Below are 14,375 nucleotides of genomic sequence, written 5' to 3'. Positions count from 1 at the left end.
CGCCTCAAATCTCGGGCTGTCCCAAGCGTGCCTGTTCGAGGTTAGGTTTAAAGAATGGCTTCTTGCAAGAAAGTCCATCTCCCTTTTCCGTCGGAAACGCAACGTGTTGAAGTGGTAACGGCTTTCTAGTGGGAAGAGGGTGCTCGTTCAACACGAGATGGACATGTAATTTTTTTTTCTTTCAGGCACATCTCAGGAAACCCTGGCGGGTCCTTGCCTGGTGGGGTCCTGGTATGACCTCTGCAGGCTCGGGAGGCGTGAGCCCGGGCAGGAGAAACCGGTGCCGCTTGAGGATGAAGTCTCCTGTCTAACCCCCTCCGCCCTCCGAACTTCCTGTGCGGCTTGGCTCGCGCGGGAAAGATTTATGTTTTGGGTGGGGGGAGAGCCCGCGAGGAGGAGGAGGAGGCGGTGGTGGTGGTGGAGGTAGCGGTTGGTGCAGCATGGTGAGTGCTGAAGTTAATAACCGGGAGGCGGGGGAGAGGAGGCAGCAGTTTCAAGAACTTAAAAGGTTTCGGGAGGGGGATTGGAAAGAGTGCTGCTTAAAACTTGGACCTCATCTTGTTGCTCTTAAAGGTGGTAATTGTAAAATGGGGAACGCCTCTACTGGATTATAGTGTCCAATTAGTGACTAATTGTGAAAAAGTTCTATGCACAGCGGTATAAAGCTAGATTCTGTTTTCTTTTTTTAAGTTGGGAGAAATATGAAGCAACCCTTCCATAACTGCTGTTGTACAATTTGCCAACCTAAATGTGTGTTGTATAAACAGCCTGTTCCTCTTCCGAAATACTAGAACTTGAGGGTCGAGTCATTAAAATGTGGCAGTAAAAAGTTCAATTCCTTGCTAATGAATGTAGTGGTGTAGATAGCTTTAGATGTTTTTGGAGGATAACTGTATGATGACTAAAGGGAACCTGCACATTCTGGACCAGCAAATTTCTGAATACCAGTGCCAGGAGATAAAATCAGGGAAGTCTCAGCCTCTCTGCCCTTTTTTTGTCCTTGAGAATAACTGATTGGTCACTAGATTTGAGTTCAACAGCACCTTACACACCAACAGGATTTTGGGGTATGAGAATTCAACAGTTAAAACTGCTGTGTTAGGGAGGATTTTGGACTAGGTGGACCACTGATCTGATCTAATAATGGTCTTTTTATGCACTTCTGTTGTTTTAGGCCACCCACATTCATTATGGAATCTTCCTGCTTCTGTTCATATCATGGGATTAAGGAATTTGTAAATATCATTTTTGGGCAGCAAGGTTTCTTGTAAACACAGCAATTTGAAGTAGAAAGCTTTCTAAAGCTATTGACTTGTTAATATGTTTTGGTTTTTATCTTTTTTTTCTCTTACATGCAGGGCTTTTCTTTGTAAATAGGGAAAGCAAGTTATCTGTTATTCCAGCAGAAAAGCTCTACAGGAGTCTCCAAGGGTTCTTTCAGACTTTCAGTACATTATCATTGTAATCCTAAAGAGTCACACCCTGGACTTCAATGCACTTGAAGGGTGTAACTAATATTACACTGCTATCTTCTGTTTCTTTTCTCATTCATATGTTAATAGAATCTCTACATCTGTGGTGAGCATATTGATTGGTGTAGGTGATGCTTAGTTTCAGTCTTACCCAACCATAGCTGGCAGAATATTTATGAACTTAATAGTTATACTTAGTGCTAATAATCTTCACTAGAAATTCAAGGAGAGATTGATTTGCTAAACAGCATGGAATGCGTAGTGGGTACATGTTGAATAGGAAACAAGAGCCTTTAGTTATTTTAATAATATATTTCTAAAAAGTGTAATAACAATATAGTATAGTCTAAAAGATGCATATCTAACATCCAAAACCTATTAAGCACACAATAGAAGACATATGAACTTGATGTTACAATCAGTGCAGTTACAATCAGTGATGTACTAAAGGATAGTACATTCTGTTCAATGTGTATGTATATTTTAATGTTTATTGTTATGTATGTTTGGTATACATTTTAACCCACCCAGAGCCCTTGGGAGATGAGGCAGGATATAAATCCAACAAATAAAAATAAATTAAAAATAATGTCAAGGCCAGTTAAGTTTATGCAGAAGCATGAGTATGTCTACATTGGTGATATTCAGACTCTGATAATTTGGGGATTGTTGCATAGACATTTCAGGAGCAAGAATGGTCTGTCATTCCAGGGATTGCCACTGTTGGAAGCAAAATTCTGGTTTAGATGTACTCTGGGTATGATGTACTCTGTGTTTTGTACCAGTATTTGACAGTGGTAGGCATGTTGTTACTTTGGTTTTTGTTCTATATGGGAGGGAAGTCTTATGTTAAATTTACCCATACAGCTATATTAACACAAGCAAATTGCTTATGACTTTTGATGGTGTGACCATTTGGGTGATTGTCTAATGACGGGACTCCAGAATAGACCAGGTATATGTTTGCCACAGAGCATATAATGTTTCTTTAATGTCTTGGAGCTGCTGCAGTGGGTTCTTCTCTATATATCTTTACTGTAGTAGAGCTGGATGCCCTAGCTCCTGACATGCTAGCATTGCTCTCAGAGCTAAAGCAATACTAGTATAGAAAGAAGCTGTGTCATGGCCATCTCTCTAATGACCTGGTGCATCTGGACCTTTGAAGAACCTTTGGAATTCTTACCACACTCAATGTATAGGCTAACATTTCTACTACAGGTATCATAAATGTTGCATGAACGTTGGGGTTACTTTGTTGCTGATATGAACCTCTTAACCAATGCGATTTGAGAAACTAGGTCATTAAGCAGCATTCTTGTGAATTATTTTTTCTACATCCTTCCCTCTACTTATTTGTGGGAATGTGGGAAAGAGCCTAGCACAACAGGAGATCAGTGAGCCCTATCTGGACCTGTTCGGTATCTCATCTTAATCCAAATTGTGAGTCTCTTATCCAGAATCAAGGGTTCCAATCCCAGATTTCAAGTCTAGCATCACTTTTAGTTGTTTCTAATATTTCAGCCTAGGCAGTGTAAGTTAATTATGGGTTTCATTTGGACAAATAAGCTGATAATTCCTTTAGGTTTGGGCTTAGATCCTCGGGTAAATCACTGCTGACAGAAGAAATTATCCTTGAAATGTATTCCTTGCCCCAGCCCCCAGAATAGTATGATGGTGGAGTTGGATATCTTCAGAAGAAGCAGGGAATGGGCAAATTTCACAGTTTCACCTAGGGGAATTTTTCTGTTCATTTCTGCTGTTTGTATACAGACTGTATAAATTCTTGCATCTTTATGTGTATATATGCTGTGCATTTAACTGAACTTCTACCAAACGTTGAATGAATTTCATAGGATACACATATCATGACACAATATGTACAGTAGAGATATCTGCAACTGCAAGTCTTGCTTTCATTCACTGTTGCATGTAGAGTCTGCATAATAGGGGGAGAAGGATTTGTGTGAGCTAATGTCTTCCTTCGGCATGCCCAAGATGATGGCACACACAGTGGAGTTGTTACAGTTTTTTCTCATGCTGTATTACCAAGTGATTTTGGACAAGAGTTTCCAAAATGTGCTAACTTGGTACAGAATTCTGTAGCACTCTGTTCTTGGTACAGAATTCTTGATATGGTTATCTGTGGCACTTTGTTTTTATGAACATGTAATGATAACCTTGTTTTTTGTGTTTCATGTCCTTCATACTTACACCTTGTGTTTACACAGGAACAATGACTTTTTAAGTTTATTTCTAATGATTTGTTCACTGCAAGTCAGTATTAGGTTCAAGTTCTAAAATCTTTTTTTAAAAAAAACTGGAAGTGCTTGTAGAATCTCACCATACTACTGGCAGAGATTCCCATGGAGACCTCTGACTGGCCTTCTGGTAGTGTAGGAGTATCCAATATTAGTGGTTTTGAAAAGAAGCAAAGTACAACTTCTTGTTGTGGGTTTTCCGGGCTGCGTGGCCGTGGTCTGGTAGATCTTGTTCCTAATGTTTTACCTGCATCTGTGGCTGGCATCTTCAGAGGTGTATCACAGAGAGAAGTATGTTACACACTGTGTCTAGTGAGAAGAGAATGTTTAGTGGGGTATATATTGTCCTTGACCCAGAGTGGGGGAACCAATCAGTAAGTTGGTAAGATCTACCAGACCATGGCCACACAGCCCGGAAAACCCACCACAACCGGTTGAATCCGGCCGTGAAAGCCTTTGACAATACATCAATCAATAAGTGTTTGGGTGGAACTTTCTATGCAAAGGTGTGGTTGAGTGCATTGTATTGCAGGTGGGGTTATCAGTCCATTTACATTTGTTGTCGCATTTGCATTCCTTGCAGCAGCAGCAGTATTGGTGAATGCAAATTCAAAGTACAACTTGTTGGTAAGACTTGGTGCTTACTAGCATCTTAGAACATATGGGTTGAAAATGACAACACTATTAGTATAGTTTCAGATTGACTTGGTGCTTACTAGCATCCTAGAACATATGGGTTGAAAATGACAATGCTATTAGTATAGTTTCAGATTGCTTGGTGCTTACTTGCATCTTAGAACAGATGGGTTGAAAATAACAACACTATTAGTATAGTTTCAGATTGACTTGGTGCTTACTAGCATCTTAGAACAGATGGGTTGAAAATGACAACACTATTAGTATAGTTTCAGATTGTTTTCAGCAAAATAATTTCTCAAGTTTGGAAGGAAGCAAACTGGTTGCCAGCCTCTTCCCTGTTGGTATACTATGACCACATGTTTGGGGAAGGGGTTCTTATGGAACTTGAAATGTCTCAGGAACCCCACGTGATCCTGCTTTCTCCTTTATGTCTGGGGCCCCTCCCCTGGGACAGAAGTTGGGTCTTCACTCACCCACTCATTATCCTTAACTCCGTGATTGATCAGGTATCGTGATCACTGTTACCATTCCAGTGACAAAAGAGATTAAAATGGAAGTGCCCAGGGTATCCTAACACAACTATTTTTGTTCCCCTGGCAATGTTTTCATTATTATGAGGGTAGTGTTTCGTAAATGAGTGGATGGAGTTCTAACTTGATTGAGTTGGACAGCAAGAGGTTGGCAAAAGTAAAGCAGTGAAGTTTAGCACAGCCAAATGGTTGAAAGAGAAACAGACAAGGCAAAACAAATTCTGAACTGAACTTACTTTCTTAAAATAGAACTTGCATGTCCTGTGTTCCTGCTTTCAGATCTGCTTAGCATGGCTCACTCAGTTCTGTGCATGAGGCCACATTCCATTGAATGCAGTTGCTGTCACTGAACAAATCTTGGAAATGCACAGCTGAGCTTTGTAATTTGACTCATTAAAGATTTTGGCAAAATGTCTGCCTCATGTCAGGCTTGGGCCGGGGGGCTTTGCCAGGGCTTTTGACCTGTTTCTGCAAATGTCAGTGGGCCAATCCCGAGGCTTTGATGTTATCTGAGCTAATCTGGATAGGAAGAGAAGGATCATCCATTATTTTATTATTTGCTTCATTTATAGCCTTCCTTTCTCATCGAGAATGAATATGAAGCAAATATCAGAGTACTTCAGTTAACAGTGCATTAGGATTTAGGGTTATCCAAGTAGACAACAATGAAAACTAAGAGGGACAAGGAAGTTACTTGAAGAATAACCAACATACCATAATTCAGAAAGTGGGTATTGAGGGTAGAAGGTAGAAGTTAAAGGAAGGTGATATATACAAAAACATCGCAACAGATCCCACTCTTGACCCTTACAAAGTGACCTCATATCTTGTTCAATTATGCTGCATTGCAAAGAGTGCCAAGGCAATGTCAGCTGCCATTTTAAACTTCTTTGCTACTAAAGGGGGCAAATATATCCCAGCAGCATTAAAGTTATTTAATGCAGAAATAATACAGCAACTGCTATACGGGATCCCTTTGTGGATCAGTGACTGGGCTCCTCTAGAAAAAAATCCAGTCGAGTTTTTTTTATCAAAAATCCAGTCGAGTTTTCTTTATCTTTGGAGTCCCGCGTTGCGTGACATGCGCAACTTTATGTCTAGAAGCTGACTAGCATCTACTAGTTATAAGAGCCTGGCTCCTCACTTTCAAATTCCTGACCAGACTCTGTTTTTCCACCAATGCAAATAGTTATCTTTATTTGGCCCTTCCTGAGATCCAACGCTCTGACTGACTGATCCACATTGAGAGCAAACTGATTACCCCTTGGCCTTTCCTGAGATGCCTTGCTCATGTTAGCCCTCCAACAAAATATTGCAAGCTATAAAATCCTGTCTCTTTAGTCAAGAACTCCAACTCTTGGTTCAAAGAGCCAGGGTCTTCTACTCACCTATATACTTTGGTATTATCCCTACTAAAGTGCATATGGCCTTCTATTTAAAGGTTCTATTCCATCCCAAACAAAGGTGGGCCCTCGCTAGAGGTGCAACTCTTTTTTCTCAGCCTTTTTTCAAGAGCATTTTTCAAGGGCCCCCGTACAAGACTGGGTTTTCTCTCATTGCACCAATACTCTTGAGACGATGCTGCACATTTTATTTGATTGTCCCAAATATGCTGATTTTATTTCTGATTTTCATTGTATTATTCTGCTTCTGCTAAAGTACTCTCCTCCTAATCTTTGGGCTTGTTTTTTGTTAAATAACAGCTTGTTTTTGTTAAATAATAGCTCAATTATATTGGAGACGGTTGCAAATTTCTTGGGAAAGGTTCTGGTGTGCTGATCCTCCCCTGTATTTCAGATTTTTGCACTGTTTGTTTTTGATTCTGTATTTTATTAATGCCTATTCAAGGTTTATTATTATGATGATGTGTTTATAATCTCTTTTTACAAATGTCAGCTTGAACATTTCTGTTTTGCCCATTCTGTGGAATGATAGAAGCATGAGGGCCTTCCTGATCCCCTTAGGCATGTGATTCCACAAAAAGGGCATCACTACAGGGAACACACATCAATAGTCAGTTGCCGGTTTTGCTTATTTGCAGGGTGAAGCCTTCAAAAGTTTTTGCTCACATGGGCAAAACTGTTGTAGAGCATAGAAGGTCCTGCAGATTTGGGGGTCCAAGACCATTAAGGACTTTATAAATGATAACCAGAACCTTAATTGTACTCAGACTGATTGGTAACCAATGAAGTATCTGCAGAATGGGTGTGATATACTTGTTCCACCTAATACTGGTAGTAGCTGAGATGCAGCATTTTATACCAACTTGAGTTTCCAAGTTGTCTTTGAGGACAAATCTGTGCAGAGTATAGTGCAGTAGTCTAGTCTTGAGTTCACTGTTACATTGATCTTGTTTTAGTGGATACATGGGGGAGGATCTTTTCAATGGCAGCATCACCTATCTGGGAGAACCTCCCCAGGGAGGTGCACCTGGTCCTTCACTTTTGATCTTTAGGAGATGGTTGGTTAAGCGTATTAGTAGTCCTGAGTTGTGATTTTAAATCTTAGATTCTTTTGTATTATTAATGTATTTTGTTTCATGTGTTTTTATTAATTAATTAATTTTATTTATTCTTTAGACTTATTGGCCGCCCTCCCCTGGAGGGCTCAGGGCGGCGAACAACATAAGATATAATAATTAAATACAGTAAAACATTATTTAAAAACATAATAGTACATATTTAGTTTAAAACCAAATAACTCAGATGGTGTGCAGCAAATTACAATAGTCAAGCCTGGAGGTGACCGTTGAATGGATGACTGTAGCTAAGTCTGTTCAGGAGAGGTACCAGGCCAATTGCCTTGCCTGCTGCAGATGATGGAACGCTACCTGGGCTGTTTCAGCAACCAGGACCTCGAGCGATAGTGCTGGGTCCAGGATAACTCCCAGGCTTTTGACGGATGAGGCCAAGTGCAATGTCTCGCCATCTAGCATAGGCAGGCAAAAGTCCACCAGTCGCTCCTGCGCCCCAGCCACAGCACCTCCATCTTCGTAGGATTTAACTTCAGCCGGCTCGCTCTCAACCAACCAGCAACAGCTTCCAAACATCACTGGAGAGCTCCAGGGGCCGAAGAATGACTGCCCTTCATCTTGAACATGAGCTGGGTGTCATCTGCATATTGGTGACACCGCAGCCCAAAACTCTGGACCAGACTTGCCAGGGGGTCCATGTAGATGTTAAAAAGCATCAGGGAGAGGATCGCCCCCTGCGGCAGCCCACATACAATGGGGCAGTGCCTGGAGTTATCTCCCTTCAATGCCACCTGCTGTCCCCAGTCTCAGAGAAAAGAGGCCAGCCAGCATAAGGCTGACCCGCGAACCCCGATATTGGCGAGGTGGTGGACCAAAAGATCATGATCTACTACATCGAATGCTGTGGTGAAATCTAACAACATCAGCAGCACCAAACTGCCTCTGTCCAAGTGGAGCTGGAGTTCGTCCACAACAGCGACCAGTACCGTCTCAGTCCCATGACTAGCATGGAAACCGGGGCTGAAGGGATCCAATGCATTTGTTTTTTCCAGGAATCGCATAATGAAGAAAGGCTGCTTATAAATGTTTTAAAATATACAAGGCCAGATCAGCTGAGTCAAGGCAGGGGGACATCTGGGCTAAATGAAGCTGGAAGCAGCCTTAGTCACATGATCACTGGCTCTGATTCAAAGGCAAGCAGGAGGCCATAAAATCTAGTAAGCTTGGTAAATGAATAATAAGGCATAGAAAGCGTGAATCCAATGAAAGATTGGAAAGCCATAATTCATCATGGGACCCACAAATCCACGGGTTCATTATACCTCTGACCATAGCTGACAATATATTGGATCACAATTAGCAGCCTATAACTATTGTGAATATAGCAGCTACCTAATTAGTCAACATCACTAAGGAAATTAAAAGAATGACAAATTTCCCTTGATATTGTTGATCTTTTGGGGGTCCTATGATTCTGAGTGCCATTTTTCAAGAAATGAAAAAGAATTGAAAGATTGATTAGCTTATCCCTGAAAGGGTAGAAATTGAAAAGTAAACTGTATGTATGATGCTATGGAAATTGCACGTGCAATTCTCACTTGTGGTCCTAAAGGTTTGCTAATTCTGTAAGACAAGAGAAAGCTGACTTGCATGTGTCGAGTAATTGTCCATCATCTGCAGCTCATCAGGATTGATTAGTGACTGCATGCAGGGTTCTGTCCCTCCTTTGCCTCAAAGATGAAATACAGTGGCTTCTCTAAGCTGAAAGAAAGAAAGCAGTGGTTTCAGACAGAGAGGTCCAGATAATATAACTTATTTTCCTTTCTATTCCTTAGCACCGTGGTGGCAAACCTTTGGCACTCCAGATGTTATGGACTACAATTTCCATCAGCCCCAATTGGCCATGCTGGAAGGGGCTGATGGGAATTGTAGTCCATAACATCTGGAGTGCCAAAGGTTCGCCACCACTGCCTTAGCTCAAAGCCCACAATGGCAGCTGTGTTAGAACTGTGTACGTCTACAGCTCTTTTACTGTATTTAGAAACATACCATTTTTACTTATAATTTTGGAACCAAATAATAACTTTCAGGGAATGAACTGTACAATCTGTGTCTGGATTGCTTGGAAAAGAGTAGAATTCAAATGTCTAGAAAGGCATTTCCTCAGAATGTACCTGTAAGGATGAGCCACATGTTTGAAAGTGATTTTTATTAGGTCAAGGGGAGAGATTCCTACAGGTTTTGCATATGCATATGTGGGGAAAAGACACCCAGTTTACCTTTCTTCTGAAACCAATAGCTCCAGATAATCAGAAATTGGGGCATGTATTATGAAACCATTTCTAAAGTATTTGAATTGGATCCAAGATGAATTTGCGCTCCTGTTTTGTCCTCTGCCAAATGGTCAGTTGGGGGAACTTCTTTGAATATTCCTCATAGGCTTAGAACAAACTGGAAATAATACTATTGCCAAGTTTAGGAACAGGCTAGTGTGAGTTTCTAGTGGAAGTTCTTTTAAATACGACTTGAAACAGTTATTTTCATTCTTTTTTTCTTTAACTGGTGTGAGTAGTTTCCTCAGTACATGTCTCACCCAGTTTTAGAGATATTGATCTCCCTAACATATTTCCTGTATCTACCACACAAAGCTACAGTATCACACTTTGGTCACGTCATGAGATGGCAAGAGTCACTGAAAAAGACAATAATGCTAGGAAAAGTTGAAGGCAGAAGGAAAAAAGGAAGACCTGGCATGAGATAGATTGATTCTATAAAGGAAGCCACAGCCCTCAGTTTGCGAGATCCGAGCACGGCTATTAACAGTAGAATTTTGGAGGACATGGATTCATAGGCTCACCATTAATTGAGAGCAACTTGACGGTACCTAACAAGCGCGTGCACGCATATACACCACAAATAGTGGCAGAGGAAACTGTCTCACACAATGTGAAGTGGCTCTGAGCAGGAGCACTCCGGAAACACTGTTAAGTGTTTGTAGTATTGTTCAAACATGTACTGATTTTTTAAAAGTTGACTAAACTTGGTGCTGCTCTGACCTGGATCACCCAGGCCCAGGTCTCAAAAGCTAAATAGGGTTGGCCATGGTTAGTATTTGGATTGGAGCCTACCAAGGAAGTTCAGGGTCATGATGCAGATTCTGGCTGTGGCAGACCACCTTTGAATGTCTCTTGCTTTGAAAACCTTGTGGGGTTGTCATAAGTTGACTACAACTTGATGGCACTTTCCACCACTAAACTAGTGTTAAATTTCCTCAGGATTATAACATTAATCTTCTTGAGATTCAGTTGACATCTAAATCATTTCTGTGTATTTTGACCAATAGTCTAAGCTAAAAAAAAGATAAAGTTTCCCTTTCAGTCGTGTCCGACCCTGGGGTACCACTGCAAGCAGTGATTTCATAGGCAAGCCTCTTTTGTGGGGCAGTTTGCCATTGCTTTCCCTGACTATTCTTTACCCCCTGGCTATGAGCTAGGTACTCATTTACCAACCAAGAAATGGATGGATGGCTGAGTTGACCATAAGCCAGCTGCCAGGATATCTGACCCGCAGGGGGCTCGAACTCCTGACCGTGTGAGTGGCAGTGCAAGCTCTTAACCACTACGTAACGCGGCTCCTCAGTCTAAGTTAAACAGGAGTTCTAATTTTGTTGTTGTTATAACCCTCTTTGTGGGGATTGAAACCTGTGACTTTCCAACCTGTGGGGATTGAAACCTCTGACTTTCCAACAGTGAATGATTGTGGCTGTTTCATTCTTCATTCATTGATGAGAAGCGATATGTGATGCTTCCCACGTATTTTACTGTAAGTGCTTAAGAGATATGGGACATATGCATTGTCTTGGTGGTGGCTAGTTGTGTATTCTGCAACTTCTATAAAGTGTTTGCTTCTGAGATTGAACTGTTTCTGAAATCTTGTCTTAGTTTTGACATTTGACTTTCTGCCATCTTGTCTTCATTTTATTATTCCAGCTCTTAGATTACTGCTGTTACCTGTTTTGGTCATTGTGTGCTGTGTATTACATTTTTTGATACACTACCACTAGGCTATTGATTTGTGACTCTAGTATTCCCAATGCCACTTGGGCATTCATGTGCTGATGCTGTCTTTGTTAAGCTTTTCATAACAAGAAAAGACGTGTGGGGTAATTGAAGTACATGGCTCACAGCCCAGTTAAAATTATGTTGTTATTTAGAATGCCCACACAGAAAAGCAAAGTAAAAAGTAGGGAACTTCTTCATTTAACACCAGCAGCCTGACTATATTGGTATTTGTCATAATGAGCATTTAAAACGTGTATCCAACACAGTGGGCATCTTCTGGGGAGTCATGGTCAATCATTACTTCCCAGCATATGTTCCCAGAATGTTTAGCAGCACGTATGTCTGTGTCACATACAGAATTTGCTACATCATATTCTGGTTGGTGTAACTCGTTATGTGAAGCTTCAGATGAAATGGCTCTCAGATGGTGGGATTTTTTTTAAAGTTAAAAAAGATAGTCGAAATAAACCTGAGCACCATTCTAACTTCCTTCAAAGGACTGGCTAGTAAGTCCAAGGTTATCTGGTGAGTCATTGCCTTGGGAAGGCTTTGAACATCAGCTTTTCAGATAAAATTCAGTGCTTTTTCCATTGTGGTACTCTGAATATCAAGTATATTAGGTAACAGCAAAACTTATTTTTAGAACTGTATTCAAAGATAAGTGTGTGTGTTGGTATTTGTAGAGAGCTTCATTTTTATGCAAGGATTGAGATTAATGGTTAGGTTCAAATCGCTGGGCAAAATAAAGTGTAGCACATCTTCATTCTTAGAGCTCCTGTGGAAAGTTAGTTTCAAAAAAGGAAAGTTTGCTCCTGCTAACATACATTGGCTTATTCTTCCACAGGGTGTGATAGGTGTGCAGCTGGTGGTTACCATGGTGATGGCTAGTATTATACAGAAGATCATACCTCACTACTCTCTTGCACGGTGGCTCCTCTGTAGTGGCAGGTAAGATAAGTAGAGCTAATCATATATCTGGCAAATTGGGCTGTAGCTGAAAGGGTGTGCCATTGTAAATCTGATCGTCTGTAAGGTGCTATACAGTTTCTTGTTATAATTGTCCTGTTGCTCAGTAGGTTTCATTTTCAAACAAGCTGTAGCAATACACAGATATGGAAAGTTTGATTCTCAATAGAATGCTTGCTTTCAGTTTTTTAGGATCTGGTCCAGAGATTACCGCTGCATTGTAACTTTAGATTATATAGAGAAATACATGGTATGTGTCCTGATTATGAACTTCCTACTCAATAAATGCAGTGTTCTTTTTGAAGAAATGAACACTTCTCTTTAAATTGTTCATAGAATATTTTCTGCGTGTCTGTAATTAAAAGGTGTACTTACTGTAGATGGAAATCAGAAATGAAATTAAAAGAAGAGCCAGATCATAAAGAAAACATACTGTTATTAGTGTCAACCACACTATTTGTGGCAAATCAGCCTTTTAAAGTTGATATTCAGTATCAGTTAAATTACAGTTGTTCCTGAGTTACTTTTAAGTGCATGCTCACCATAAAAAGTTCAGGATTATTATAAATTGCCATTTTGTTCTATTGAGTATCTTGATCACACACACGAAGAAGAGTGAAGCCCTAGCAGCATAATATTCCAGTGTGGAAACTGTCCTGTTGATATTAATGCACTGAATCTCTTGAGATAAAGAATCAATATTTATGAAAGTATTCTAATTTTAATCAGATTAAAGATGTTCATTAAATAATCACAGCTAGGTATGGCTGTGAAATGTGTTCAACTCAGGTACTCAGTTGTTGTTGTTTTTTTACTAACTAATGATTTTCCCATTCATCTTGAGGTATTTTTGTCCCAGTAGGAGTCAAACTGATGTGTGATTTGAGATGTCTGAGCAGGGTGGTGAGGTGGGAAATACAAGAGTGGGTTCTGAGAATCTGGTACTCATCAACTGCTGCTTGTCAAACGAGACAGTTGTTGAAATATTTCACTAGAGATCATTGGTAGAAGCAGGATGTAGTCAGAAGAGACACTGCTGAAGTGGCCCTTGCTGTTTGTTAAAACAGCAGCATCCTTGTCTGTCCTTTATAGGCTCCCAAGGGATTTTAGAATTGGTCATGGGTATCCTAGGGGAACATTGTGGAAGTGCTGTTGCTAGTTTAGCTGCAGTAGTTGAAACCTCATGCATTACCAGCAGCTAGTTGTATTTATGCTCTGTGCTGAAAGACCCATTTTCATTGCAAAAAATGAACTGCAAATCAATATGACACACACTTCTTATGTAGCACATTGGTCTTGCATGTTTTATTCTGAACTGCTTGGGTTTCTGAGAATGTGACCTTTATGCTGGCAGCAATAGCTGTGTGATAGAAGAGAAATGTAGCAAACTGTTCAGTAGGCGAACTGGTCCTTTGTCAATACTGTAACTGCATCTAAAAAAGGATAGATGGAAATAAAGGCCTTCTCTCATTCACCCAAAACATAAATCATTGGAGTATTTTTTTAGTCCCTACATGTATTTTAAGATTATTTTTTAACCTACTTGCATGACTCACAGGACCTTTTTAAACTGGAATGTTAGATGCTCCTTATGTGAAATACTTTTAATCAGTTACCACTTTTAAAATATGCATTTATGAAAGTAATTCTGGTGTTGAAACTTGTTTCCTCCATATTGAGCTATGAACTTGATGGCGATTTCTGTGTGGGGAAATGTGTAGCAGTACATCTGCTTGAAATCAGGCATTTTGCTGAGGAACAGTTAAAACAGACACTTTGAGATACAGATTGATGAATAACATGTGCTTCTGCTGGTGCCTGTTTGTTCGACGTCTTTCTTCCAGTCTGCGATGGTATCAGCATCCCACGGAAGAAGAGTTACGCATTCTTGCGGGAAAACAACAAAAGGGCAGCAAAGGCAGGAAAGACAGGTAAATGAAACTTCCCTTAGTATAAAATGAGAATGATTATCTACT

General features: G+C 40.4%; 1 protein-coding gene across 2 annotated transcripts in view; it reads left to right on the top strand.

Moving 5' to 3' along the window:
• Positions 1 to 248: 248 nt before the first annotated feature.
• The window catches only part of TMEM161B (transmembrane protein 161B), a 31,727-nt gene continuing 17,600 nt past the window's right edge, over positions 249 to 14,375 (top strand). The window contains exons 1-3 of one of the 2 annotated variants that reach the window (XM_048503419.1): positions 249 to 443; positions 12,278 to 12,381; positions 14,244 to 14,330. In XM_048503419.1, the coding sequence (XP_048359376.1) occupies positions 441 to 443; positions 12,278 to 12,381; positions 14,244 to 14,330 (194 nt within the window). In that variant the 5' untranslated portion in view covers positions 249 to 440. The remainder of the gene's footprint in view (positions 444 to 12,277; positions 12,382 to 14,243; positions 14,331 to 14,375) is intronic. The other variant, XM_048503420.1, reaches the window with a different exon arrangement.

This window comes from Sphaerodactylus townsendi, linkage group LG07 (genome assembly GCF_021028975.2).
Source record: "Sphaerodactylus townsendi isolate TG3544 linkage group LG07, MPM_Stown_v2.3, whole genome shotgun sequence".
NCBI lineage: Eukaryota > Metazoa > Chordata > Lepidosauria > Squamata > Sphaerodactylidae > Sphaerodactylus > Sphaerodactylus townsendi.
Note: the sequence above shows the minus strand (reverse complement) of the source record. Positions and strands in the feature narration are given on the sequence as shown.